The 27,995-nt window shown below is 47.5% G+C and overlaps 2 protein-coding genes across 2 annotated transcripts; one reads left to right on the forward strand and one right to left on the reverse strand.

Annotated features, from left to right (window-relative positions):
• Positions 1-8,206: 8,206 nt before the first annotated feature.
• Positions 8,207-9,838, forward strand: LOC109763048 (aspartic proteinase nepenthesin-1). Its single transcript, XM_020321918.4, has one exon. It carries the CDS (start codon positions 8,328-8,330, stop codon positions 9,636-9,638), a length of 1,311 nt encoding a protein of 436 aa, XP_020177507.1. The 5' UTR covers positions 8,207-8,327; the 3' UTR covers positions 9,639-9,838.
• Positions 9,839-18,629: 8,791 nt separating this feature from the next.
• LOC109763039 (eukaryotic translation initiation factor 2 subunit gamma) lies at positions 18,630-23,473 on the reverse strand. The gene is made up of 9 exons (XM_020321910.4): positions 23,196-23,473; positions 22,787-22,900; positions 21,662-21,723; positions 21,125-21,237; positions 20,735-20,837; positions 20,004-20,231; positions 19,702-19,920; positions 19,353-19,613; positions 18,630-19,271 (listed from the first exon to the last, which is right to left on the reverse strand). Exons 2-9 carry the CDS (start codon positions 22,890-22,892, stop codon positions 18,969-18,971), a joined length of 1,395 nt encoding a protein of 464 aa, XP_020177499.1. The 5' UTR covers positions 22,893-22,900; positions 23,196-23,473; the 3' UTR covers positions 18,630-18,968.
• Between the last annotated feature and the right edge of the window lie 4,522 nt (positions 23,474-27,995).

A 27,995-nucleotide genomic window follows, 5' to 3' on the forward strand; every position in this document is an offset into this window, starting at 1 on the left:
TACGACGAGCTCTTCGTCACCTCCATAAACGAGAAAAATATCCTTAGTCCTCTTCAGGTACTTCAGGATATTCTTGACCGCTGTCCAGTGTTCCATGCCGGGATTACTTTGGTACCTTCCTACCAAACTTACGGCAAGGTTTACATCAGGTCTGGTACACAGCATGGCATACATAATAGACCCTATGGCCGAGGCATAGGGGATGACACTCATCTTTTCTCTATCTTCTGCCGTGGTCGGGCATTGAGCCGTGCTCAATTGCACACCTTTCAATACAGGCAAGAACCCCTTCTTGGACTGATCCATATTGAACTTCTTCAATATCTTGTCAAGGTATGTACTCTGTGAAAGACCAATGAGGCGTCTTGATCTATCTCTATAGATCTTGATGCCTAATATATAAGCAGCTTCTCCAAGGTCCTTCATTGAAAAACACTTATTCAAATAGGCCTTTATACTTTCCAAGAATTCTATATCATTTTCCATCAATAGTATGTCATCCACATATAATATGAGAAATGCTACAGAGCTCCCACTCACTTTCTTGTAAACACAGGCTTCTCCATAAGTCTGTGTAAACCCAAACGCTTTGATCATCTCATCAAAGCGAATGTTCCAACTCCGAGATGCTTGCACCAGCCCATAGATTGAGCGCTGGAGCTTGCATACTTTGTTAGCATTCTTAGGATCGACAAAACCTTCCGGCTGCATCATATACAACTCTTCCTTAAGGAAGCCGTTAAGGAATGCCGTTTTGACATCCATCTGCCATATCTCATAATCATAGTATGCGGCAATTGCTAACATGATTCGGACGGACTTCAGCTTCGCTACGGGTGAGAAAGTCTCATCGTAGTCAACCCCTTGAACTTGTCGATAACCCTTAGCGACAAGTCGAGCTTTGTAGATGGTCACATTACCATCCGCGTCCGTCTTCTTCTTAAAGATCCATTTGTTTTCTATGGCTCGCCGATCATCGGGCAAGTCAGTCAAAGTCCATACTTCGTTTTCATACATGGATCCTATCTCGGATTTCATGGCTTCTAGCCATTTGTCGGAATCCGGGCCCGCCATCGCTTCTTCATAGTTCGAAGGTTCACCGTTGTCTAACAACATGATTTCTAGGACAGGGTTGCCGTACCACTCTGGTGCGGAACGTGTCCTTGTGGACCTACGAAGTTCAGTAGTAACTTGATCCGAAGCTTCATGATCATCATCATTAACTTCCTCCCCAGTTGGTGTAGGCACCACAGGAACATTTTTCCGCGCTGCGCTACTTTCCGGTTCGGAAGGAGTGACTATCACCTCATCAAGTTCCACTTTCCTCCCACTCAATTCTTTTGAGAGAAACTCCTTCTCTAGAAAGGACCCGTTCTTGGCAACGAAGATCTTGCCTTCGGATCTGAGGTAGAAGGTATACCCAATAGTTTCCTTAGGGTATCCTATGAAGACGCATTTCTCCGACTTGGGTTCGAGCTTTTCAGGTTGAAGTTTCTTGACATAAGCATCGCATCCCCAAACTTTTAGAAACGACAGCTTAGGTTTCTTCCCAAACCATAATTCATACGGTGTCGTCTCAACGGATTTCGACGGAGCCCTATTTAAAGTGAATGCGGCAGTCTCTAAAGCATAGCCCCAAAATGAGAGCGGTAAATCGGTAAGAGACATCATAGATCGCACCATATCCAATAGAGTGCGATTACGACGTTCGGACACACCATTTCTCTGAGGTGTTCCAGGCGGCGTGAGTTGTGAAACTATTCCACATCTCCTTAAGTGTGCACCAAACTCGTGACTTAAATATTCTCCACCACGATCTGATCGTAAGAATTTTATTTTTCTATCACGTTGATTCTCAACCTCACTCTGAAATTCCTTGAACTTTTCAAAGGTTTCAGACTTGTGTATCATTAGGTAGACATACCCATATCTACTTAAGTCATCAGTGAGAGTGAGAACATAACGATATCCTCCGCGAGCCTCAACACTCATTGGACCGCACACATCGGTATGTATGATTTCCAATAAGTTGGTTGCTCGCTCCATTGTTCCGGAGAACGGAGTCTTGGTCATCTTACCCATGAGGCATGGTTCGCACGTGTCAAATGATTCGTAATCAAGAGACTCCAAAAGCCCATCTGCATGGAGCTTCTTCATGCGCTTGACACCAATGTGACCAAGGCGGCAGTGCCACAAGTATGTGGGACTATCGTTGTCAACTTTACATCTTTTGGTATTCACACTATGAATATGTGTAACATCACGTTCGAGATTCATCAAAAATAAACCATTGACCAGCGGGGCATGACCATAAAACATATCTCTCAAATAAATAGAACAACCATTATTCTCGGATTTAAATGAGTAGCCATCTCGAATTAAACGAGATCCAGATATAATGTTCATGCTCAAAGCTGGCACTAAGTAACAATTATTGAGGTTTAAAACTAATCCCGTGGGTAGATGCAGAGGTAGCGTGCCGACGGCGATCACATCGACCTTGGAACCATTCCCGACGCGCATCGTCACCTCGTCCTTCGCCAGTCTCCGTTTATTCCGTAGTTCCTGTTTTGAGTTACAAATATGAGCAACCGCACCGGTATCAAATACCCAGGAGCTACTACGAGTACTGGTAAGGTACACATCAATTACATGTATATCACATATACCTTTGGCGTTGCCGGCCTTCTTGTCCGCTAAGTATTTGGGGCAGTTCCGCTTCCAGTGACCACTTCCCTTGCAATAAAAGCACTCATTTTCAGGCTTGGGTCCATTCTTGGACTTCTTCCCAGTAACTGGCTTACCGGGCGCGGCAACTCCCTTGCCGTCCTTCTTGAAGTTCTTCTTACCCTTGCCCTTTTTGAACTTAGTGGTTTTATTCACCATCAACACTTGATGTTCTTTTCTGATCTCCCCTTCCGCTGATTTCAGCATTGAATATACCTCAGGAATGGTCTTTTCCATCCCCTGCATATTGAAGTTCATCACAAAGCTCTTGTAGCTTGGTGGAAGCGACTGGAGGATTCTGTCAATGACCGCGCCATCCGGGAGATTAACTCCCAGCTGGGATAAGCGGTTGTGTAACCCAGACATTCTGAGTATGTGCTCACTAACAGAACTATTCTCCTCCATTTTACAGCTGAAGAACTTGTCGGAGACTTCATATCTCTCGACCCGGGCATGAGCTTGGAAAACCATTTTCAGCTCCTCAAACATCTCATATGCTCCATGTTTCTCAAAACGCTTTTGGAGACCCGGTTCTAAGCCGTAAAGCATGCCGCACTGAACGAGGGAGTAATCATCAGCACGATGCTGCCAAGCGTTCATAACGTCTTGGTTCTCTGGGATTGGTGCTTCACCTAGCGGTGCTTCTAAGACATAATCTTTCTTGGCTACTATGAGGATGATCCTTAGGTTCCGGACCCAGTCCGTATAGTTGCTGCCATCATCTTTCAGCTTGGTTTTCTCTAGGAACGCGTTGAAATTGAGGACAACGTTGGCCATTAGATCTACAAGACATAGTGTAAAGATTTTAGACTAAGTTCATGATAATTAAGTTCATCTAATCAAATTACACAATGAACTCCCACTCAGATAGACATCCCTCTAGTCATCTAAGTGAAACATGATCCGAGTTAACTAGGCCGTGTCCCATCATCACGTGAGACGGACTAGTCAAGATCGGTGAACATCTCCATGTTGATCGTATCTTCTATACGACTCATGCTCGACCTTTCGGTCCTCCGTGTTCCGAGGCCATGTCTGTACATGCTAGGCTCGTCAAGTCAACCTAAGTGTATTGCGTGTGTTCCGAGGCCATGTCTGTACATGCTAGGCTCGTCAACACCCGTTGTATGCGAACGTTAGAATCTATCACACCCGATCATCACGTGGTGCTTCGAAACAACGAACCTTCGCAACGGTGCACAGTTAGGGTGAACACTTTCTTGAAATTATTATAAGGGATCATCTTACTTACTACCGTCGTTCTAAGCAAATAAGATGCAAAAACATGATAAACATCACATGAAATCAAATAGTGACATGATATGGCCAATATCATCATGCTCCTTTGATCTCCATCTTCGGGGCACCATGATCATCTTCGTCACCGGCATGACACCATGATCTCCATCATCATGATCTCCATCATTGTGTCTTCATGAAGTCGTCACGCCAACGATTACTTCTACTTCTATGGCTAACGCGTTTAGCAACAAAGTAAAGTAATTTACATGGCGTTATTCAATGACACGCAGGTGATGCAAAATAATAAAGACAACTCCTATGGCTCATGCCGGTTGTCATACTCATCGACATGCAAGTCGTGATTCCTATTACAAGAATATGATCAATCTCATACATCACATATATCATTCATCACATCTTCTGGCCATATCACATCACATAGCACATGCTGCAAAAACAAGTTAGACATCCTCTAATTGTTGTTGCAAGTTTTTACGTGGTTTGTAGGTTTCTAGCAAGAACGTTGCTTACCTACGTATGACCACAACGTGATTTACCAATTTCTATTTACCCTTCATAAGTACCCTTTTCATCGTATCCGTTCCGACTAAAGTAGGAGAGACAGACACCCGCTAGCCACCTTATGCAACTAGTGCATGTCAGTCGGTGGAACCTGTCTCACGTAAGCGTACGTGTAAGGTCGGTCCGGGCCGCTTCATCCTACAATACCGCCGAAACAAGAAACGACTAGTAGCGGCAAGAAGAATTGGCAACGTCAATGCCCACAACTTCTTTGTGTTCTACTCGTGCATAGTAACTACGCATAGGCCTGGCTCATGATGCCACTGTTGGGAATCGTAGCATAATTTTAAAACTTTCCTACGCTCACCAAGATGCATCTATGGAGTATCCTAGCAACGAGGGGAAAGGAGTGCATCTACATACCCTTGTAGATCGCGAGCGGAAGCGTTCCAATGAACGTGGATGACGGAGTCGTACTCGCCGTGATTCAAATCACCGATGACCGAGTGCCGAACGGACGGCACCTCCGCGTTCAACCCACGTACGGTGCAGCGACGTCTCCTCCTTCTTGATCCAGCAAGGGGGAAGGAGAGGTTGATGGAGATCCAGCAGCACGACGGCGTGGTGGTGGATGTAGCGGGTCTCGGCAGGGCTTCGCCGAGCTTCTGCGAGAGGGAGAGGTGTAGCAGGCGGAGAGGGAGGCGCCCAAGGCTGTAATACTACTGCCCTCCCTCCCCCCCCCTTATATAGGCCCCCTGGGAGGGGGGGCGCCGGCCAGAACCCATCTGGTGGGGGGGCGGCGGCCAGGGGGGTGCCTTGCCCCCCAAGGCAAGTGGGGCGCCCCGCACCCTAGGGTTTCCAACCCTAGGCGCAGGGGGGAGGCCCATGGGGGGGGCGCCCAGCCCACTAGGGGCTGGTTCCCTTCCCACTTCAGCCCACGGGGCCCTCCGGGATAGGTGGCCCCACCCGGTGGACCCCCGGGACCCTTCCGGTGGTCCCGGTACAATACCGATAACCCCCGAAACTTTCCCGGTGGCCGAAACATGACTTCCTATATATAATTCTTCACCTCCGTACCATTCCGGAACTCCTCGTGACGTCCGGGATCTCATCCGGGACTCCGAACAACTTTCGGGTTTCCGCATATTCATATCTCTACAACCCTAGCGTCACCGAACCTTAAGTGTGTAGACCCTACGGGTTCGGGAGACATGCAGACATGACCGAGACGCCTCTTCGGTCAATAACCAACAGCGGGATCTGGATACCCATGTTGGCTCCCACATGTTCCATGATGATCCCATCGGATGAACCACGATGTCGAGGATTCAATCAATCCCATATGCAATTCCCTTTGTCAATCGGTATGTTACTTGCCCGAGATTCGATCGTCGGTATCCCAATACCTTGTTCAATCTCGTTTCCGGCAAGTCTCTTTACTCGTACCGCAATGCATGATCCCGTGACTAACGCCTTAGTCACATAGAGCTCATTATGATGATGCATTACCGAGTGGGCCCAGAGATACCTCTCCGTCACACGGAGTGACAAATCCCAGTCTCGATCCGTGCCAACCCAACAGACACTTTCGGAGATACCCGTAGTGCACCTTTATAGTCACCCAGTTATGTTGTGACGTTTGGCACACCCAAAGCACTCCTACGGTATCCGGGAGTTGCACGATCTCATGGTCTAAGGAAAAGATACTTGACATTGGAAAAGCTCTAGCAAACGAAACTACACGATCTTTTATGCTATGCTTAGGATTGGGTCTTGTCCATCACATCATTCTCCTAATGATGTGATCCCGTTATCAATGACATCCAATGTCCATAGTCAGGAAACCATGACTATCTGTTGATCAACGAGCTAGTCAACTAGAGGCTTACTAGGGACACGTTGTGGTCTATGTATTCACACATGCATTACGATATCCGGACAATACAATTATAGCATGAACAATAGACAATTACCATGAACAAAGAAATATAATAATAACCATTTATTATTTCCTCTAGGGCATATTTCCAACAGCAATGGCCACCTTGCCTCAAACTGACTAACCAAGTTGCAAAACTTGATGACGCTGACCTGGATAGCATGCCAGCGATACGACAACGACCTCATGTTGCGTCGTTGAATGATGACATGTCATAGGGCGCAATGTGCTTTCCTGCGTGAAACTTTTCATGCACTTGCTCCCAGAAGGGCGGCCCTCTGGTTCTGCCTATGAAATCCGCGGATACGGTCAGCCACGCATCGCACAACAACTCATCCTCCATGATCGAGTAGCTCACCATCCTTCGTACTCTAGAAAATGACATAGCATTTGAAAATAAGCTCAATGACATTTGACCGAACACCTGTCGGGCCGCCATGGAGGTCGTAGACAGGGGGCGAAGTGTGCCTGGGTTATACCTGGCCATGGGCGGCCCGGCCCGGACGTCCCGACCTGACCCGGCCCGAAAATGGCCGACCCGGCTCGGCCCGATGTTGTTCACGAGCTAGGTCTGGGCCTAGATTTTCAGTCCGAAGGCCGGGCCGGCGAGCCCGCCATATTTGAGATTTAACGAAGACTGCCGGCGGGCTTTTACACTAACGGGTTGGGCTTGGGCCTGATTTCTAGGCCCGACACCCGGGTCGGGCTCGGGCCTGGGTTTTCTGCATCGGGCTTGGTTAGGCCCGGCCCGAGGGATGGCCCGATATAACCTGGGTTCAAACGGCTCCAGAGCTGAAAGCTCCATCGAAACGGCGAGCGGGCGCGTCGGTGCTGGTTGCGGACGTCCGGCAATGCCTCTGTGGCGGCCGGAGACGAACAACGGCGACGTCGGAGGTGGAGGATGTGAATGCAAAGCAAGGAGGAGAAGGGGCGGAGTGTGCCTGGGTTATACCTGGCCATGGGCGGCCCGGCCCGGCTCGAAAATGGCCGACCCAGCTCGGCCCGATGTTGTTCACGAGCTAGGCCTGGGCCTAGATTTTGAGTCCGAAGGCCGGGCCGGGCCCGAGCCGGCCATATTTGAGATTTAACGAAGACTGCCGACGGGCTTTTACACTAACGTGTCGGGCTTGGGCCTGATTTCTAGGCCTGACACCCGGGTCGGGCTCGGGCCTAGGTTTTCTGCGTCGGGCTTGGTTAGGCCCGGCCCGAGGGATGGCCCGATATAACCTGGGTTCAAACGGCTCCAGGGCTGAAAGCTCCATCGAAACGGCGAGCGGGCGCGTCGGTGCTGTTTGCGGACGTCCGGCAATGCCTCTGTGGTGGCTGGAGACGAACAACAGCGATGTCAGAGGTGGAGGATGCGGATGCAAAGCAAGGAGGAGAAGGGGCGGAGTGAAAAGAAATGGACCGGAAGGGGGGATAGAGTGGGGCGGGGGGGGGGGGGGGGGGGGGGGGTCGGAGTCCTATGTTTTGAGTGTCTGAACCCACGCAACCTCCGACACTTTTATCTCCAATTTGCGGAAGATATCGCGTCCGAACCGCCCCGCGAACTAATACACGTCGACGTTAGATTGTTTCCGCGGTCCAAACAGCGTGATCCGGATGGTTGCGGGAGGTTTACGAGTCGTCTTGAAGATGCCCTTAGATGTCACGCATGGTGCCACTGCAGTCATGTTCAGCGTCGATATCAGCAGTGATTGGTAATTTGTAAGTCTACTACCTGGCGTCAAACTATTTGTGCATTGCCACCCATTATCTATCCTCAAGAATGTCGCGAAGACGATAGCATCCATCGATCTATATTCATCGTCTATCCCGCCACTCGTCACCGGTTGTAATTAGCTTCTACGTACACGAGCGAGCGAACACCGAACAGGGTCCAATCAAACGTGGAAAAATGGCGCGAACTCTGGTGTTCCTGCTCGTGCTACTGTGCTCCAGCGCAAGCCTAGTCACAAGTAGTGCCAGCGCAAGGCTCCGCATGAAGCTCACCCACGTCGACGACAAGGCCGGTTACACCACGGAGGAGCGCGTGCGGCGCGCTGTCGCCGTAAGCCGGGAACGCCTGGCCTCCATGCAGCAGCAGCGTGGGGTAGTCGGCGACGTGAGCGCGCCAGTCCACCTGGCCACCCGGCAGTACATCGCCGAGTACCTCATCGGCGACCCGCCCCAGCGCGCCGACGCCCTCATCGACACCGGCAGCAACCTCATCTGGACCCAGTGCGCGACGACGTGCCTCAAGGCGTGCGCCAAGCAGGACCTGCCTTACTACAACCTGTCGAGCTCGGCGAGCTTCGCGCCCGTGCCGTGCGCGGACAACGCCAAGCTGTGCGCCGCCAACGGCGTGCACCTCTGCGGCCTGGACGGCAGCTGCACCTTCATCGCCAGCTACGGTGCCGGCAGCGTCATCGGGTCGCTCGGCACGGAGGCCTTCACCTTCCAGTCCGGCGCGGCGAGGCTGGCCTTCGGGTGCGTGAGCCTGACGCAGATCGCGAAGGGCGCCCTGAACGGCGCGTCCGGGCTCATCGGGCTCGGCCGCGGCCGCCTGTCGCTCATCTCCCAGACGGGCGCCACAAAGTTCTCCTACTGCCTCACCCCCTATCTCCGCAACCACGGCGCCTCCAGCCACCTGTTCGTCGGCGCGTCGGCGAGCCTGAGCGGCAGCGGCGCCGTGACGTCCATACCGTTCGTGAAGAGCCCCAAGGAGTACCCCTACAGCACGTTCTACTACCTCCCTTTGACGGGGATCACCGTGGGGAAGACCAAGCTACCGATCCCCAGCGCGGCGTTCGAGCTCAGGCGGGTCGCTGCCGGGTATTGGTCCGGCGGGGTGATCATCGACACCGGCAGCCCTGTGACGGCCCTCGCCGACGCCGCGTACAGGGCGCTGGGCGAGGAGGTGACTCGGCAGCTGAACCGCAGCCTCGTGCAGCCGCCGGCGGACACCGGACTGGACCTGTGTGTGGCACGGGACGACGTCGACAAGGTCGTGCCGGCGCTGGTCTTCCACTTCAGTGGCGGTGCGGACATGGCGGTGCCGGCGGGGAGCTACTGGGGGCCCGTGGACAAGTCGACGGCATGCATGCTGATCGAGGAAGGAGGTTACGAGAGCGTGATCGGCAACTTCCAGCAGCAAGACTTGCACCTGCTCTACGACATCGGCAAGGGGGAGCTTTCGTTCCAGACCGCAGACTGCAGCGTTCTATGAGCCCCTAACCTTGTGTCCTTGTCTATGTGCTAAGCATTTCTTTTAGATGATCTATGTGCTAAGCATTTTTTTAGATGAACTATGTACTAAGCTGATCCCATTAATTGCTTTCTCCAATTTTTTGTACACGACCCCTTAAAAACTTTCAAGAGGGTAAAATTGTCCTAGCGCTAAACTCCTATACCCTCAATAAAACGTCTTATATACTCCCTCCGTCCCAAAATTTTTATCTTAGATTAGTCTAGATACGGATGTATCTAATACTAAAACATGACTTAATACATCCGTATTTGGATAAATTTAAGACAAGAATTTTGGGACGGATGGAGTATATTTTAATGAACAGAGGATCCTTTCTAAACCTAGAGATGATACCCGTGCGTTCCAGCTAGAATTGGATGTAGTAACTTTTATGAGATTTTTTTTTCGGGTGAAACGAGCATTCATTAATTAAGTAATGTTTGTACACTCGTTTTCACAAATAGAACATAAATTATCAGGCCCAGCTTACAGCCAAACCATCGTACGTTGGCTAGTACGTCCTCTTTGAGCCATGCAATGCGCCGCCATGTTGGCCATGCGCCGGACGTGGGCAAAAACATGACGCCGTACTCCATGCAATAGCCTCTTCGTCTCCTCGATAAACCCGGCCAACGAAGACCTGTTAACTCCGCTGACCGTCAAAGCTACCACTCCTTCTTTACAGTCTAGTTCCACAATTATGGGTTTCTCTGTACGCTGCAGCGCCAGGGACGTGCCCTCGAGACACGCTGCTATTTCCGCCTCCATTGGTGTGTGGCATGATCGAAGAAACCGACACGACGAGAAGATGATGGCACCCGTGTCGTCCCTCAAGACCATGCCCGCACCTCCAGTACACTCGCCAGGGATATGTGACCCATCAACATTCAGTTTCACCCAGCCAGGTGGTGGTTTTACCCATGTAGATGCAGGTGTAACACTAGACTGAACCTCTGATTGCCTTACCACTTGTGGCACCTTCTGAACCACCATCTTCCCTTTCACCAAGTCTCCTTGTGGTTGCTGTTTGATGCATAACAGGGAGTCGATGTAGCTATTCAGAAATCTCCTTGAACTCTCGATTGGTGGTGTCGGTTTATGGTGTATGACTTCGTTCCGACAGTGCCAAGCTCGCCAAAAGGTCATCAGAATGACCAAGCGCTGCAATTCCGTGCTGTTATTCAGGAGATGTAGAAGCCATTCTTCGCCGGTATTGGACACCCTCCGCAGGTCCGGAAGAGGCCATGACTCCTTCATAGCATCCCATAGGGCGCACGCCATAGGGCACCTACACATGGCGTGAAAGGTATCCTCCCGCTCGACGCCACACATGACACAAACATCAGAATGTTCCAGATTTCTTTTATGCTTATTTTCCATAGTTGCCAAAGAATTAGTTGCTATCCGCCAACCAAAGACCCGTACCTTAGGTGGAGCAGGGCACCTCCACAATGTCGTCCAGACGGCACGATTGCCGTCCGGTGCCCTGCTCGCCGCGCATGAAGATGCGCGCAGTTTTTCCTCCAGCCTCATTTTATAGGCTGATTTGACGGAGAAAATGCCTCTCGGATCCGGCCCCCAGGCTAGGACATCATGCATCCTCGGTGAGGGCCGCAGCTTGATAATCTCGACGACGTCTGGCTGTGTAAAGTACTGCTGCAGCAACTCCCTTCTCCACATGCCACGGTCGTCCATCAGCTCAGCTACACGCCGAAGCCTGCACCTTCCGACATGTGATATCGGCCGGTACGACCCTGGCCGCTCCAGCCATGGATCGCGCCATATACAAACAGATTGTCCGTCACCGATCCTCCATAGGAGACCTTTTTTTAGGAGCTCCAGTCCATACGTAATGGCCTGCCACCTCGATGAAGCATTGCCTGCAAAAACAGTATCCTCTAGTCGCCCATTAGGATAATATTTCGCTTTCAAGACCCGAGCACACAAGCTGTCCGGGTTGATCAACAAACGCCATGCCTACCGAGCGAGGAGTGCTTGATTGAAGATTCTGTAATCCCGAAACCCAAGGCCGCCCATCGCTTTGGGTTTGATGATTTGATCCCAAGCCATCCAGTGAGTTTTCCGTTTTCCTTTCTCTGAGTCCCACTAGTAGTTCCGGACCATCCGTGTAAGATCATCGCACACAGAGAATGGAAGCTTGAAGACGCCCATGATATACGTGGGGATTGATTGTGCCACCGCCTTGATCAACACTTCTCTGCCAGCTTGAGCCATATATCCATCGCCCCAAATACATATACGCTTCATCAATTTTACTTGCAAATTTTGGAACTTCCATTTATGCATGCGGCCTTCCGGAGTCGGGAGTCCTAAGTATTTCTCCTCAAACTGATCCTTCATGATTTGTAGTTGTTGTTTCACATTTTCCTGTACATTAGGTGGACATGACTGTCCAAACAGTATTGAGCATTTTGCCGGGTTGATTTGCTGTCCCGTGGCACTCTCATAAGCATGAATAATGTCCTGCACCGCCCCTGCCTGCTGTTGGTTCGCCTTGAAGAAGAGAAGCGTGTCATCCGCAAATAGCAAGTGCGAGACCCCCGGGGCTCCACGACATATTTTTAGCGGCTCTATAGCATTTGTTCTCACTCCCTGTTTAAGCAACTCAGATAACCCATCAGCCACAAATAGGAATAGAAATGGCGATAAGGGATCACCTTGCCGGAGGCCTCGCTCCGGTGCGAACGATTCAAGAAGAGTTCCATTAAATTTTATAGTATACCTCACCGTGGTAACGCACGTCATGATCCATTGCACCCAACGATGAGCAAAACCCAACCTGACCATCACTCGCTCCAAGAATCCCCAGTCAACCCTATCATATGCCTTAGAGTAGGTCTAACTTGTATGCACAAAAGCTAGCATCCGGCTTCTTCTCCTGATGTATTGCATGAACACATTCAAACGCCAACAGTGTGTTGTCCGTAATCAGCCGGCCAGGTACAAATGCACTCTGAAACGGTGAAATGATCTCATCCAGAATAGGGCGAAGGCGATTGACCAAGCACTTGGCCACTATCTTATATATTACGTTACAGAGACTAATAGGCCGAAAATCCGTTACCCGCTTAGGCTCGTCAGTTTTTGGGATGAGAACAATGATGGCCTCATTGACACCCTTGGGCATAATTCCAGTTTGGAAAAACTTCCTTACCGTGCTGACAATCTCGCCCTTGAAGATACTCCAATTTCGTTGAAAAAAACGTGCCGGCAGTCCATCACTTCCCGAAGCTTTTAAGGGGCCGATCTGAAAGAGCCCATCAGCTATCTCCTTCTCCGAAAATTCAGCACACAGATTTACATTCATCGCATCAGTGACCACAGGCTCGAAGAGGTTCACCACCGGAGTTGGGTTCAAAGACGTATCCTTGGAAAAGATGTTCTGAAAATATTCTTGCACTAGGCCACCCATCGCCTTGTGATCTGCATGTTCAACACCATTGTTATCAATTAAACTTCTCACCTTATTCTTACGAGCACGCCAAACCGCTTTCCTGTGAAAGAATTCTGTATTCTGGTCGCCCTATTTTAGCCAGTCGATGCGCGACCGTTGCAGCCACAACATTTCCTCCTGGTACAACAATTCATTCATATGGTCAGAGACCTTTTTTATTTCATCTCTGTCCACATTCATATTGAGCAGCTCTTCTAATTTAGTTCTGGACTTCTCAAGCTCTCTAGTGACGTTACCAAACCTTTTCTTTCCCCACGCATGCAGATTAAGCAATAAACTCTTGAGCCCCGCCCGGACATCACCAAGGTTAAACTTGGCACCGGCCTCCTCCCAGGCATTGGCAATTCTTTCCTGTAGACTTGCATCTCTTTCCCAGAAAATTTCATACCTTCTAAAACTTGGCCTGTATACCTTTTCTTCATCGGCAACACACTTTAGTAAAATAGGAAGATGGTCAGAACAAGGTGATACCTGATGGACCACCTTGGCAGCACTGAATAAATTACGCCAGTTGTTGTCCGCCACCGCTCGATCCAACCGCACTATAACATTTCTGTTTCGACGCTGTTTATTATCATATGTGAATGGGAGGCCTTGGAACCCCAAGTCCACCAGATTACAAGTTTCCAGTACATCCCTAAAGGCTTGCATCTGAGGTTCACTTCTTGGGGTGGCTGACATATGTTCAAAGGACCAGAGAGCTTCATTAAAATCCCCTATGACACACCAAGGAAGATCAGACTGCACTTTCAGATTTTGCATTGTTGCCCACATACGATGACGGTTTTCCGTACGTGGTTCGCCATAAACACAAGTTAAACGCCACATCGGAGCACTGGGGGACACACGCACATACGCATCAATATATCTTTCATTCGAATCTTTAACATCCACGTACATCTGATCACACCAAAACAAAGCAAGACCCCCACTAAGCCCAACACTGTCGACACCAGCAAAACCTCTAAGACCCAATCTAGCACGAAGACGACGGACTTTTTCTGCACTTTGTCTAGTCTCACACAGGAACACAATCTTTGATTCAGTAGCCCTAACCAAAGCCACCAGATCCCGAACTGTCGGTTTATTCCCAACACCCCGACAGTTCCAACTTAAACAATTCATTGCTCCTGACGGGGCGCCACAAATGGCCCCGTCAGTTTACCAGCGGCCCCTGGGCTGGTTGCCTCCATATCCACCTCTCCCTTCGCCCCCATGTCCAGTTCAATAGCCTCCTCTGTCCTCTTGACTTTGCCTTTTTTAGATTTTCCACCCTCCTCTTCCCTGTCTTGATCCACCACATGTGTATCCCCCTGGTGCTCCTCCTCATGATCAGCATCACTAAGGGCCTGACGCTTCCCAAGGACCGACTCAGCATCAGACATGACTACATCAGATGGTCCATATGAAACCACAAGTGAATCAGTGCCTCTCATAGACGGTATCATATCTGGTGAATGCATCAAATCCAGCGGTCCAAACATCTTTACTGGAGGTTTACATGCCAGTGGAATGGGCATAGGGATCCTTCCTGGCCCGCGCCCAGCAGTTTTATGTTGCTTACGGCCGCCACGTTCATGCATATTACTCGACTCAGGAATCTCTCTATTAAGGCGCATATGCATGGCCCGAATCTGTCCAGCTAAGGCCGCATCCACCACCAGTTCACCCCTTCTCTCCTGACGTTCAAAACCATCCCTAGCATCCACACGTTCAGGTATATGCTGCTCCATCTGCATGCTGCGTCTACTACTTCGACCCATTGGTGCACCTCCCAGATTTGGTGATCCCATGCCGCCTGAGGAAAAATCTAGGCCCCTTGCCGATGTAGGCTTTGCCCCTGCTGGAATGTTCGTTGGGCGGTGTTCAAATTTACGCAGAGGAGAGCACCTCAACCTGTCATCATACTCCCTCTTTGGCACCCCCAATCTTTTCTTCTCACACTCCGTGTCATCATGGCCAATGAAACTGCACCAAAAAAGTAGTGCGGCACCCTCTCATACCTTAGTTCATACTTTTCTGGTTCGTGTGCACTTCCCTTGATTCCAATGGATACTTGCATCTGCAAGCGACGGTTAAGTGGTAGCTCAATTCTGACCCTAAGAAACTCACGTACCATAGTGCCCGAGTCATCCGCATCTACAGCCAAGACCTTCCCCAATAGCTTGCCAATCCTCCATCCATACGCACAAGTTTGCTTGTCCCAAGGCACATCATAGAATCTCACCCACACAGGTACAGCTTCAAGCACGGACTCTGATGGTCTCGCGTTCCCAATGAACGGGGCTACAAGCAACACATTACCACGATGAATCCACGGACCTCCTCTAGCAACAAAATCAAAGTCTCCCTGGGATTGCAGCGTTATCACATACCAATTCTTCCTAATGGGGGCGATGTTCAGTCCCGCTCGGATCTGCCATACAGCATGAAAGTGATCTGTCAAGTCCTTTGTATTTGGTCGCCTCTGATTCACATACCTCGCCAATAGGCGCCATGGAGACGGGGGAGCCATCGGGGTCGCCATGGTTTCCTCCTCCTCTGGGTCAAGTTCCAGAAACGCATCATCGTCCATGTCCACTTCTCCATCCAAATTCTCAACAGGGTCGGCCATCCCCTCCCGAGCAGCACCATGCCAATTGCTCGCTGATCCGCTCCCGTGCCCTCCAATCCCTCTGATCTCCCTTCGCTGCGCCCGCTACCAGCGCGCCGCCCGTCAGCACCTTCGGGTGGGTAGGATCCTCATCGGTTCCCCCATGATCACCCCCAGTGCCCGTGGACGACATCGCTCGCGGCCGCAGAATCGACCGATCGATACCAGGGTCCGGATCGAAGAGTGGGTTGACAAAAACTTTGCGAGATCGCTTTTCCTCTTGCGGCGCCCTGTTCCTTTTATCTGCTTCCACACCTGCCTTGCCCCGTTCAACACGGTTTCCTGGGGTAGTACGATTCAACTCAGCAGCAAACGTAGACGAATCCGATTCCATATTTCCTAATCCACGCATACTCATATCGCTCCCGTGAAGAATTTGGCTGGCTACGCACGGTCGCCCGCGAGGCGCCAAGCCCTAACCCTAGACACGTAGCCAGACTTGATTGTTTAACCACTTGAGTTTTATGAGATTTGACAGCATATACTTTAGTATTCCGATTAGCAATATGAGAATTGATACTCAAGTACATATAATTTAATATATTAGATTAATATAGTTGTAGAGAATTTACATCTAACATAAATAACATTCTTGACGCATGCTAAGGTGGGTATTTTTTTCATGCATAGTGGCATAGTTGTATGTTGAGAGAATTATATTTAATGAGACATGATGACATGATGAATTGATACAGTTACATTTCAAAATAATTGAGTTAGTGAGATCAACTATTTAAGTACTCCCTCCGTTCGGAAATACTTGTCCTCGAAATGGTTGTATCTAGACTTATTTTAGTTATAAATACATCCATATTTTTCATTTCTAGGACAAGTATTTCCGGACGGAGGGAGTATATATGATAAGTGTAGTTCATCTGAGTTAATAACATCTTTTAGGATACTAATTTATACCACTTGAGTTTTTTTTAGAGAAGACCATCATGGCTAGCTTTATTAACTTAGATAGGAATTACATCATCCACAAGTTTCGAAACTAGACATCCCGGCGATTCATCCGTCCAGATACTAGAAGTCTTATTACAAAAACTATAATTTGCTAGCACATGAGTCGCTTGATTTGAACTACGAAAGCAATGCTTAAATTTGACCTTCCCAATCAAAACTGAAACATCCACACAACTAAGCAAAAATTGCAGCAACTTCGTCCCACCATCTTGATTGCCCCTCGCATGCTTCAATTACGATCAATGAATCTGATTCCGCCTCCACTCGCGGGAATCCCAAAGAGTTTGCAAAATTTAGTCCATCCCTCATTGCTTGGGCTTCAGTGGTAACCACGCTAGAAGCATAAGGAATGAAAATACATTGTGCTGCTAGAAAGACCCCTTTATCATCTTTAATCACCGCTGCTGTGGCACCAGCACCTTCTGTAGCATAAAATGCAGCGTCTACATTCAGCTTTACAAATTTGGGGTCAGGTTTCTTCCATCTCTCTTGCACAACTGAACTCTTCTTTACGTTAGCCTGCTGAAAATTGTTAGCAATAGCAAGGATAGACATATGCCATTTAAACGGTGGTGGAGGAGAGCCACCACTTGAGTTGGATTGGATAATTCGGATAGTACTTAATACCGCCATACAGCCCTGTTATGCAAGTGAGCGCATCCTACCCTCTTTTTTTTTTTGCGGGGTGAGCGCATCCTACCCTCACCTCGGAAAGCCCAGTGTAATGGTACATCTACAAAAGTTTTTTTTTTCAAACAAACTGATGTGGAGGACTATAATTGGTAGTAATAGTCAGAGCGGCATACAGATTGCGTACATTGCTTCGTCGTGCGCAAACCAACTCGGACAGGTTTTTCTTTCCGATTCATCCAGCCGTTCATCTGTTTTCCTTTCAAACAACAGTCGTCGATTACCTTTCACTGCGATTGGGAAGCATACAGTATTGTTGTCATAGTAAAAAAAAATCAAACAAGGCACATGCTGAGAAAAATTAGGACCAACTGAACCCTGCTCAAGGCAAGACATAATAATGGAGTCAAATGAAATAGGCAATGTAGCCTCCTCTCAAGGTTGTAATTAAAAGTAGAAATTTATTTGGTAAACTAGCAACTTGTTCTCCTCAAAATTTATTTGGTAAACTAGCAACGTTTCTTGGCATCTGTGAGTAATACTCCATCTGTTCCTAAATATAAGTCTTTTATAGAGATTCTAATATAAAGCACATAAGGAGCAAAATGAGTGAGTCTACACACTAAAATGCGTATATATGCATCTATATTCAAGCTTTAATGCCCACGGGAAAGCTGATGGGTCAAATACCTTACCAGCGTGCAAGACGGGGATGAGGATGGGTCAGCATTACCCGTAACCGTTACCCACCTTACCGGTCAAGGACGTAGATGTGGGCTCTAAAATTCGTAGATCACGTGTAATTCCTGTCCTTACCCACCCAAATTTTCACCCATCCCACCCTTTTGGCCAAAAAGCACTAAAAAAGCCCTAACCTAGCAACAACATATTACTATTTATTATGCCAAAATACTAGTATATTTTTCCTATTGAAATGCTATTGAAGATTGTTGTTAATTGCGTGTCTAGGTTTTTCCACGGGATAAAAAACCTGATGGGACGGGGATGGAAATATTTTTATCCCCGCAGACGAGTATAGGGATGGGGATGGGCATGAAAAAGTTGTCACGGAGATACCTCCTAGGTAATCCACATTGCCAGCCCTCGTATGTAGTCCCTATTGAAATCTCTAAAAGGGCTTATATTTAGAAACAAAGCCCTCGTATATAGTCCCTATTGAAATCTTTAAAAGGGCTTATATTTAGAAACCGAGAGAGCACGTACTACAACTCGTTGGCAAGGAACATTGCAGTCAACAAACAAGGCACAAGCTGAGTAAAATTAGGAGCAATACTGACAAATGGAGTCAATGAAAAATAGGCAAGACGATTAGAGTAAACCTGAACCAAAGTAGTAGGTTGCTCGCCTACTAACCACGGCCATGATAACACAGCAAGTATAACAAATCCTAAATTCAGAAAACGAGAAAGCGTAGACAAATCCCGCAATAGAAGAACTTTCACACTCATAATGTTTTCTCCTCCACCTCACAAAAACTGTACCTAGGAGCTCTCTTGCCCTCCCACATTTCGCTTCTCTTGTTTCGCAAGCTATGCGGCTTTTCGTTTCAGAGGGCGGGTGTGCTTCAGAGTGGGCACGGTGGAACTTCGAGGGTCGCACCGGCTTGGATCTGGCCCCATCCAATGAGGCGCCAATGCTTCTCGACACGGCGGCTCAACGCGACCTTCTCGCCTTTGCTTGTGCAGACGGGCGCGGTGAGCTGGAGCTTGGCGAGATCATTCTTCACGGCGACCACACGGGCGCCGGTGGACATGGATCCGATGTTAAGCATCAGGATCTCCCCCTTGGTGAGCTTGGAGACCTTACCTGCCTTCTCTGTACCCTTTGTTCTGACACCCAGCAGCCTTCGGAGAAGGAAGAAGTTGATCTGCAAAGCAATGTCCAAGGATTGTGATTAATAGCTGTCTCTGTTTGGCTAAAATCATGAGGCAGCAAAGATTCGACAAACCTCAAGCTCCACGAATACGTCAGGGAGCGCCCCGATTTCTCCTAGAACCTGGCCAACCAGCCTGTCAGCACGAGTCAAAGTTGGATCCATGGTTGTTCCCACACCAATAAGCCCTCCTGGCACAGCAAATTGGAGTTCATTCTGCTCAGCGTAGAGCGAGACAATCCTTGAATAGATTGGGGTGCACTTGATGTTGCCACTCTCATCCTTCATGACAATGCCAGGGCGAACTTCAATGTTCTGGTTCACCCTGAGGACTCCCTGTAAATTAGAATCCACACTCAGTTTATATTTACCACACGAAAAGCAAGAACACTCATGATCTAATTCAGTTTATATATCTACATACCCTGAGAATGCTGCCACCTGCTACCCCACCCCTAATTTCATCAACCTCTGAACCAGGCTTGTTGACATCAAAGGAACGAATAACAATCATGTTGGGAGGTGAAGTGAAGTTCCTTTCCGGAATGGGGATTTTCTTGATAATGTATTCACAGATCACATCAATGTTGTACTTCAGCTGGGCAGATATTGGCACCACAGGAGCACCTTCAGCTATCGTGCCCTGCACAGATGGTAGTGAAAAAGATCAAACCATGAAAGAGAAGACATGTATTTATAACACGAGAAATGACGAACAGTAGTGACCTGGATAAATTTTTGGATTGCTTCATGCTGGTTCATTGCTGCATTTTCCTGGATAAGATCAATCTTATTCTGCAAAATTATGAGATGTTGGAGACGCATGATTTCAACAGCTGCTAGATGCTCAGATGTCTGGGGTTGTGGGCAACTTTCATTTGCTGCTATCAGAAGCAAGGCTCCATCCATGATGGCTGCTCCATTAAGCATTGTAGCCATGAGAATGTCGTGGCCCTGTTCAACAAGGTAGATATTCTAAATACATACAACATTTACATAATATCATATTCAAGTTCCAATAATGAAAAGAATATGTAATGATCCATCAGAAAACTCTGATGACTTCCTAATTAATATAATGATTCACTTGAATAATTTGGCGATACAATTAGAAGTGTAAACAGCCATTATTATCTATGGTGGTACAATTACAAGTGTAAACAAGCCATTATTATCTATGGTGATGCAAGTAAAACTGTAGAATGCAAAAATGTTACTAATCACTTGGGTAGGGCAAGAAATGGTCGGGCTATGTACTACTCTCTCCGTCCGGAAATACTTGTCATCAAAATGGATAAAAGGGGGTATATCTAGACGTATTTTAGTTCTAGATACACCCCTTTTTATTCATTTTGATGACAAGTATTTTCGGACGGAGGGAGTACCTGTAAGCATTCATGTACTAGATACGCAGAAGAGAACATTCATAACAGAAAAAGGGTAGAGCTACATCATACCGGGCAATCAACAAAGGAAACATGTCTCAGGAGCTTCATCCTAGTGTTTTCAAACCCAGGAACATCACAGGCAGGAGTATCTTCTTTCCCGCTTCCATAAGCCCTTTATATAATTGATGAATAGAAGTCAAATAGTGTCCAAGAGTTTAAAACCAAAGCAGTAATTTTGGGTCTGGTAAATAATCATACGTTATCTAATTCTGGGGATCAAATTTGAGATTTCAATCATGAGTTCTACATTGTATTCACTAGAAAATAATCATATGAGCATACAGGTTCAATAATTTATAGGAGCATGGAACAGTGCCCCCTGAAGTTCGTTGCTCTAAAATGTAGAGGCTGACAGTAATAGAAGCTAATCAGGTAAAGAAGATAAGAAATTTAGCATACTTGTAACACATTGGTCGTGGACATCTGTCATCCTCGCATTTATAGATTTTTGCATTAGCATATCCCAGCTTGATAGTGATGTTACGTTCAAGCTCATTCTTGAAGCGAACAGTCTAAAAATCAAAACAAAGGCATCAGACAATAATAATACTAAAAAAATTCCATATGGAACAGAATGAGCACATCAACATCCATTTAGTTAGTAATCATTCTAGAAATTATTGCAAAAAACAAAGGTAGCATGAATTACAACAGTGCCATCACTCGAGCCGAGAACTAGAGCACTTATATTTTTTCTAATAGTAATATTAAATGAATTCCCAGACTATGCTATTATCAATCAGGTTTAAAGAAATCTGCAGCGCATTCCTAGCAAGTGCTAGGTGTAGTTTACTCATTTATATAACCAAAAGTAATATTAGCATGACGTATTTGAGTAATATGGCAAACTCACAAGGGTTACTGATAAATGTGATAAATACTTAACAGGCTTTACACAGAATGGAAAGAAAATGTGGCCAACAGAATGAATGATACCTGAACTCCAGATATAGCTTTCACAACAGTAGACTTCCCATGGGCCACGTGACCAATTGTACCTGAGGTGTAACATAAAGATCGCAAATATCATGCCACCGCACAAAGTCACCAAAAATTCGGATATGACCCAAATGCCACATAAAAATATAGATAAAAAACACAGTACAAATAAGCGCTAGGCGTTAATCATGCGTTTGGCCACCTACTTGTGCATTGATAGCTTATGCGCGAGTAGGTGTTAGTACTGTAGCATGAAGAAATAAGCTAGATGGGCTGGCCTAGCCTATTAAACCACAGGCCCATCTTCCTGTTCTCCTAATAGAGCTCGCGTATGGTACAGTCGACTGAAAATCTAGGTATCCTCCTCACGCCGCCTCCCCCCCCCCCCCCCCCCCCCCCTCTCATCCTCTCTCCCTTGCTGCATCGAGGCCACCCCTTTTTTTAGTGCCAAGTGAGGCGTTATGCCAACACCCAGCGCTTAAGCACGCCTAGGCGAGTGCCTAGGAACGCCTTTTTGAACTATGATAAAAACAAACAAGAATAATTGATGGTTCACAAAACAAAATCCACTAGTTATACTAGGAAAGTTTGCTCCATCAAAGCACCCTGGCTTTAAGAGTTCCAATGGCATTTTCCAAAAATGGCATTTATTATTCTTAAATAAGTGAGACGTCATGTGCATCACTTAAGGCAATACATGATCCATCGCACTATCATAAAAAGAAATCATATTGCTTCCCCCCATGCAGTCACAAAAGGATTAAGCGCAACCAAAAAAACAACAGGTGAGGCTTCAGCATCGTGGTCAAGGCTTAAACAGGTGCATATACAGAGAAAAGACAATGGTTGCAACATCTAAGTACCACAAAAAAAATGAGCAACATCATGCAAATGAAACTCCACTGTGAAATATATACATAGACACAGTAATTTGGGACAAAGGTAATATAATAGGGACCACCAGAGAATGTACAACAGTAAACAGCAAACATTCCACACATCATACTAATTACGGAGAACATAAGGGACAATCCACATAGCTTTGTACTGTTGAACGCCTGTAAATTCTCCATACTGATAATTACTGAACATCAAAACATTGCCAGAAGGACGAATCAGTACCAATGTTGATCGTCGCTTGGCGCGAGATAACTTCAGGCGACAACGGGTGCAGCTTGGTAACATCAAGCTTGGTTAGGTCCTGCTCCATCAATCCTCGGCGCGCCATGATTGAAACTGAAAGAAACAAATGATACAAACAGTGTTATCACCCTGTGTCTCCGACTCGCGTTCACTGAACCAAAGACCAGTTGCAGGAAAACAACATATGCTGGCGCAGCTGCAGCAGTAAAACTGATCCAAAAAGGACAACCACAATCTAGAATCTACCGAGTTCTCCACCATCCAACCTAAAACTCGACGGCCAACTTCACTTCTAGTCTGGCCTTAGCCACGGAATCAGCGGCCTCCCGTATCCGACGGCGAGAGCGTGCAAGGAGGGATGGGATCTAGGGGAGGACGAGGGACTCGCCTTGGGTTGGAGGACCGTCGAGCTGGGTGTGCTTAACGCGACGAGGAGGGTCGCCGCGCACGTGGATGCGCTGCGCGCAGAGGGGGCGAGCGGGGAGGGCGCTAGGAAGCCGGTCGCCGGAGACGGGGGTGTCGCCGGTGGTGCTTGCGAGAGCGAGGACGCGGCGGCAGTGAGGCGGCGTCTGGGGGGGGAGGGGGGGAGGGTTAAGGGTTCGTGTACAGGGGTGTGTTATTCTGTCGAGCCAAACAAAAATACGTTGTTTTGTCCAATTTCACGAGGAAGCCGGCCCATTCCAGTGTCCTCCTTTCTCGTAGCCTCCTTGAACCCCTGGGGAAAAAAAACGAAAAGGCCCAAGGGCATATATTAAATATCCTTACAAACACACCCTTACATGAAAAAAAAATCACCCCTAAAAAATAGGAAAATAGGAAAATCAAAATCTTAGGGATGTCGAACTCTTCTTCCTCCTGCATCCACCGATAATGCGTCATGAGAATAACTCGATATCGTCTTTGGGCCTCCGCCTCGGCAAAGCAAACTTTTTGAAACCCGAGAGTTGGTATAAGAAGCGGTCGAAAAGTCATCGATGCAGACCAGAAGACGCCGGCGGCTGCGATCTACAAAGCAATTCGCTGCCTTGAAGGAAAAAAAAACCCCAAAAAGAGCTTGTAGAGACTCCAAAGACCACGAAAGTCGACCGAATCCAGGCGGATCAACCGAAAACCAAAACCGATCGAATACCGGAAGACCCGTCGGAGACACAACTCCACACGTCTCTCGTCGGTTGAAGACATACCAACGGAACATGGATAGGACGAGTAGAACACTATTCCTACCCTCGGGCAACACCGCCACTCCGTCGCCCCAAACCTAACATGAAGAGTCCCTAAAGAAAACCTGGAAAAAATCACACATCCCGATGTATGACAGGTCTGAATTTGACGTCGAGATCGCTGCCGTACAGAACCGTGCACCAACGCCCTCTTCTCCGATGATCTAGCCAGACCTGACCGTCGATGAAGATCTCTACATTGTATCCCTCCGGTCACCGCCGGTTTCACCAACGTCGTCGTGCACTGCCTGACGAAGGCCTCCGCTCAAGCACACATCTCTGTGATGGTGTCCTAAACTAGGGAGTACTCACCATGTCATCTCCCAACTAGGAGGTTCGGGCCGAGGACCCCTGTGGCAGTTCATTAGCGAACCACTTGGAACGGCCCATGACGCATATAAGGGAGATTTCACAAGTCTTGGTGCATAAGACGAGTACTCCTATTATCCTAGGCCTCTTGTGTACTATATAAACTGAGGCTAGGCTAGTCAATACATCTTCTCATATTCAATAGATTCATTCACATACGATCTCGAGGTAGATCATCTTGTACTTTGTACCCCATCCACGATTATGCATGGAGCTCAAGGGCTCAATGTTAACAATGCCCTCACGCAATCGTGCGGAATTTTCTGGACGGCGGATTTGTTTTGGCCACCACCGCCTCCTCGAGTATCGCTTTGGCGATTGCTTCAATAGAATTGTGCAGAACTAAGCCTACAACAACCTTGTAGTTCAATGGTTTTTGATGGAGAAATCTTCGGCAATCATCGATGTACTAGAGCCATGTCGAATTTGGGCACAAATCCGCATGAGTTTGGGACGAAGAGTCCAGCGAGCAGCTTAGACATCCTTTGAAAGATCCAATAGTTCATCAGCTACGGAATTCCTATGTCGACAACCCCTCAAAAATTTAGCTCGATCTGACCATTCAAGCTCAAGGACGAGTCCAAGGAGTGCACCAATTTTGGGATCTGATTTCTGCATGAAAACGAATCCGACTCAAGTTCATCTTTTTCATGAATGGGTTACCAGACGTCTTTCTTGGAGGAACTTTTTTTTCTAAAGTATCGTGTCTTGTTCTCAAACACGTAGCCACAAAATTTGAGCCTATTTCGAGGTGATCTTCACCATCACGTCGGTGTCAAACGAACCCGACTTTGTTGCTCTACAGATGCCGACCTACGCCAGCATCGACTGCATCATCACTCCATCAAGCCGGCATCAACCACGTCGCATGTCCACCTACAGGTTAGCCGACCAGGAGTTCCACGTCGTCAAGATGACACCGTCACCTCGTGGATTGAGCGGGTCAGGCGCGCCGTCACTTTATCAAGTTAGCATTGACCACGTCACAAATTTTGACATGCGTCGACATCACCCCGTTGTCACCTCATCGAGCCAACATCCACCTCACTGGCCTACTTCGGCACGTCGGCATGCGTGGGGGCTCTGATGTCACCTTACCGACCTGCTCCATCACCTTGGCTAGACCGGGCGCTTCGCCATCGCTTGATCAACTGGTGCGCGTCGGTCCTAAACAAACGGTTTTTAACTGCTTTCTGCGACGGCATTTGGAACCGTCGCCAAGTGAGTGTGTGCGATAGGGTGTCCTTCCCACACGACCCAGAAATCGTCGGGGATAGGCCCTCCTGGGACCCAGGCTGGGGCCGTGTGCGATCGGGCGAGGCATCGAAACCCAATCATTTTCGTAGGTATGTACATCCCACACGGTGAATCCCAGAAATTATTTCCGTAGGTATATACATCCCACACGGTGAATCCCAAAAATCATTTCTGTAGGTATGTACATCCCACATGGTGAATCTCAGAAATTATTTCCGTAGGTATGTACATCCCACACGGTCAATCCAAGTAATACGTTTCCGTTCTTATGTACATCCCACACAGTCAATCCAGGGAAAACGTTTCCATTCGGACGTACATCCCACACAATTTTATGTGTAGGCTCGTGTCTGAAAGGTGTAACTATCACACACGGTCTTCCTTGGTTAATTGTTTACTTTTATCAACTATATCACACATGATTTGATGAAGAAAACTGTGTGGCATTGGGCTATCCATCGCAAGCGCTTTTACTACTAGAACCGTTTGCAAAGATCCATGACACATTTGGCAGGTTTATTAGTTTACAATTAATAATTCCAGTATTACGCAAATTCTCATTTCATATCGAACAGCTGTTTGCCAATTTCATATCAGGCACATAAATATATTATAACATCACAGTACGGTAGCTACATGAAAACAACACAGTACATCATATAGCTAGTTCAACTTCATAAGAACAATATATTCATTTTCCTAATCGAGATCATCCAGGCTCGTCTTATCCACCTATGCTTTCAGTTCAGTAAGAACCCGTTTTGCACGGGCCAACTGGGAAAGTGCCTCCTCCTTCGCCAACACCATCTTAGCAAAGTCTGATTTAAAAAATCTGAGCTCATTCTCCACCTTCAACTTTTTATCGCATCTTGAAATATGCTTCAGCGTTGACAAGACTTTCTCTAAGCCTACGTGTGTTCTCTTCCTCATACATGCTCTAGAGCTTCATGATACGCCCATCTTGCATCATGCTTTTATATCAATATTTATTGCATTATGGACTGTTATTACACATAATGTCACAATACTTATGCCTATTCTCTCTTATTTTACAAGGTTTACATGAAGAGAGAGAATACCGGCAGCTGGAATTCTGGGCTGGAAAAGGAGCAAATATTAGAGACCTATTCTGCATAACTCGAAAAGTCCTGAAACTTCACGGGAGCACGTTTTGGAATATATAAAAATACTGGCGAAAGAATTAACCAGAGGGGGCCCACACCGTGGCCACGAGGGTGGGGGCGCGCCCTACCCCCTGGGCGCGCCCCCCTGTCTTGTGGCCCCCTGGCAGGCCTCTGGTACCCATCTTCTGCTATATGAAGTCTTTCGTCCGAGAAAAAAATCATAAGCAAGCTCACGGGACGAAACTCCGCCGCCACGAGGCGGAACCTTGGCGAAACCAATCTAGGGCTCCGGCGGAGCTGTTCTGCCGGGGAAACATCCCTCCGGGAGGGGGAAATCATCACCATCGATCCTCTCATCGAGAGGGGGTCAATCTCCATCAACATCTTCACCAACACCATCTCATCTCAAACCCTAGTTCATCTTTTGTATACAATCTTTGTCTCAAAACCTCAGATTGGTACCTGTGGGTTGTTAGTAGTGTTGATTACTCCTTGTAGTTGATGCTAGTTGGTTTATTCAGTGGAAGATCATATGTTCAGATCCTTTATGTGTATTAATACCCCTCTGATTATGAACATGAATATGATTTGTGAGTAGTTACGTTTGTTCTTGAGGACATGGGAGAAGTCTTGCTATAAGTAGTCATGTGAATTTGGTATTCATTCGATATTTTGATGAGATGTATGTTGTCTCTCCTCTAGTGGTGTCATGTGAACGTCGGCTACATGACACTTCACCATTGTTTGGGCCTAGGGGAAGGCATTGGGAAGTAATAAGTAGATGATGGGTTGCTAGAGTTACAGAAGCTTAAACCCTAGTTTATGAGTTGCTTCGTAAGGGGCTGATTTGGATCCATATGTTTCATGTTATGGTTAGGTTTACCTTAATACTTTTTTTGTAGTTGTGGATGCTTGCAAGTGGGGTTAATCATAAGTGGGATGCTTGTCCAAGGAAGGGCAGTACCCAAGCACCGGTCCACCCACATATCAAATTATCAAAGTACCGAACGCGAATCATACGAACGTGATGAAAACTGGCTTGATGATAATTCCCATGTGTCCTCGAGAGCGTTTTCCTTTATATAAGAGTTTTTCCAGGCTTGTCCTTTGCTACAAAAAGGATTGGGCCATCTTGTTGCACCTTATTTACTTTTATTACTTGTTACCCATTACAAATTATCTTATCACAAAACTATCTGTTACCTATAATTTCAGTGC

This window comes from Aegilops tauschii, chromosome 5 (genome assembly GCF_002575655.3).
Source record: "Aegilops tauschii subsp. strangulata cultivar AL8/78 chromosome 5, Aet v6.0, whole genome shotgun sequence".
NCBI classification, from domain to species: domain Eukaryota; kingdom Viridiplantae; phylum Streptophyta; class Magnoliopsida; order Poales; family Poaceae; genus Aegilops; species Aegilops tauschii.

Coding starts and splice junctions, on each gene's coding strand:
- LOC109763048 (XM_020321918.4), top strand. CDS start 8,328: ATGGCGCGAACTCTGGTGTTCCTGCTCGTGCTACTGTGCTCCAGCGCA.
- LOC109763039 (XM_020321910.4), bottom strand. CDS start 22,892: ATGGCGCGCCGAGGATTGATGGAGCAGGACCTAACCAAGCTTGATGTT. Junction 21,238..21,661: donor AAGCTATATCTGGAGTTCAG/GTATCATTCATT, acceptor TTTGATTTTTAG/ACTGTTCGCTTCAAGAATGA. Junction 20,838..21,124: donor CCACGACCAATGTGTTACAA/GTATGCTAAATT, acceptor AATTATATAAAG/GGCTTATGGAAGCGGGAAAG.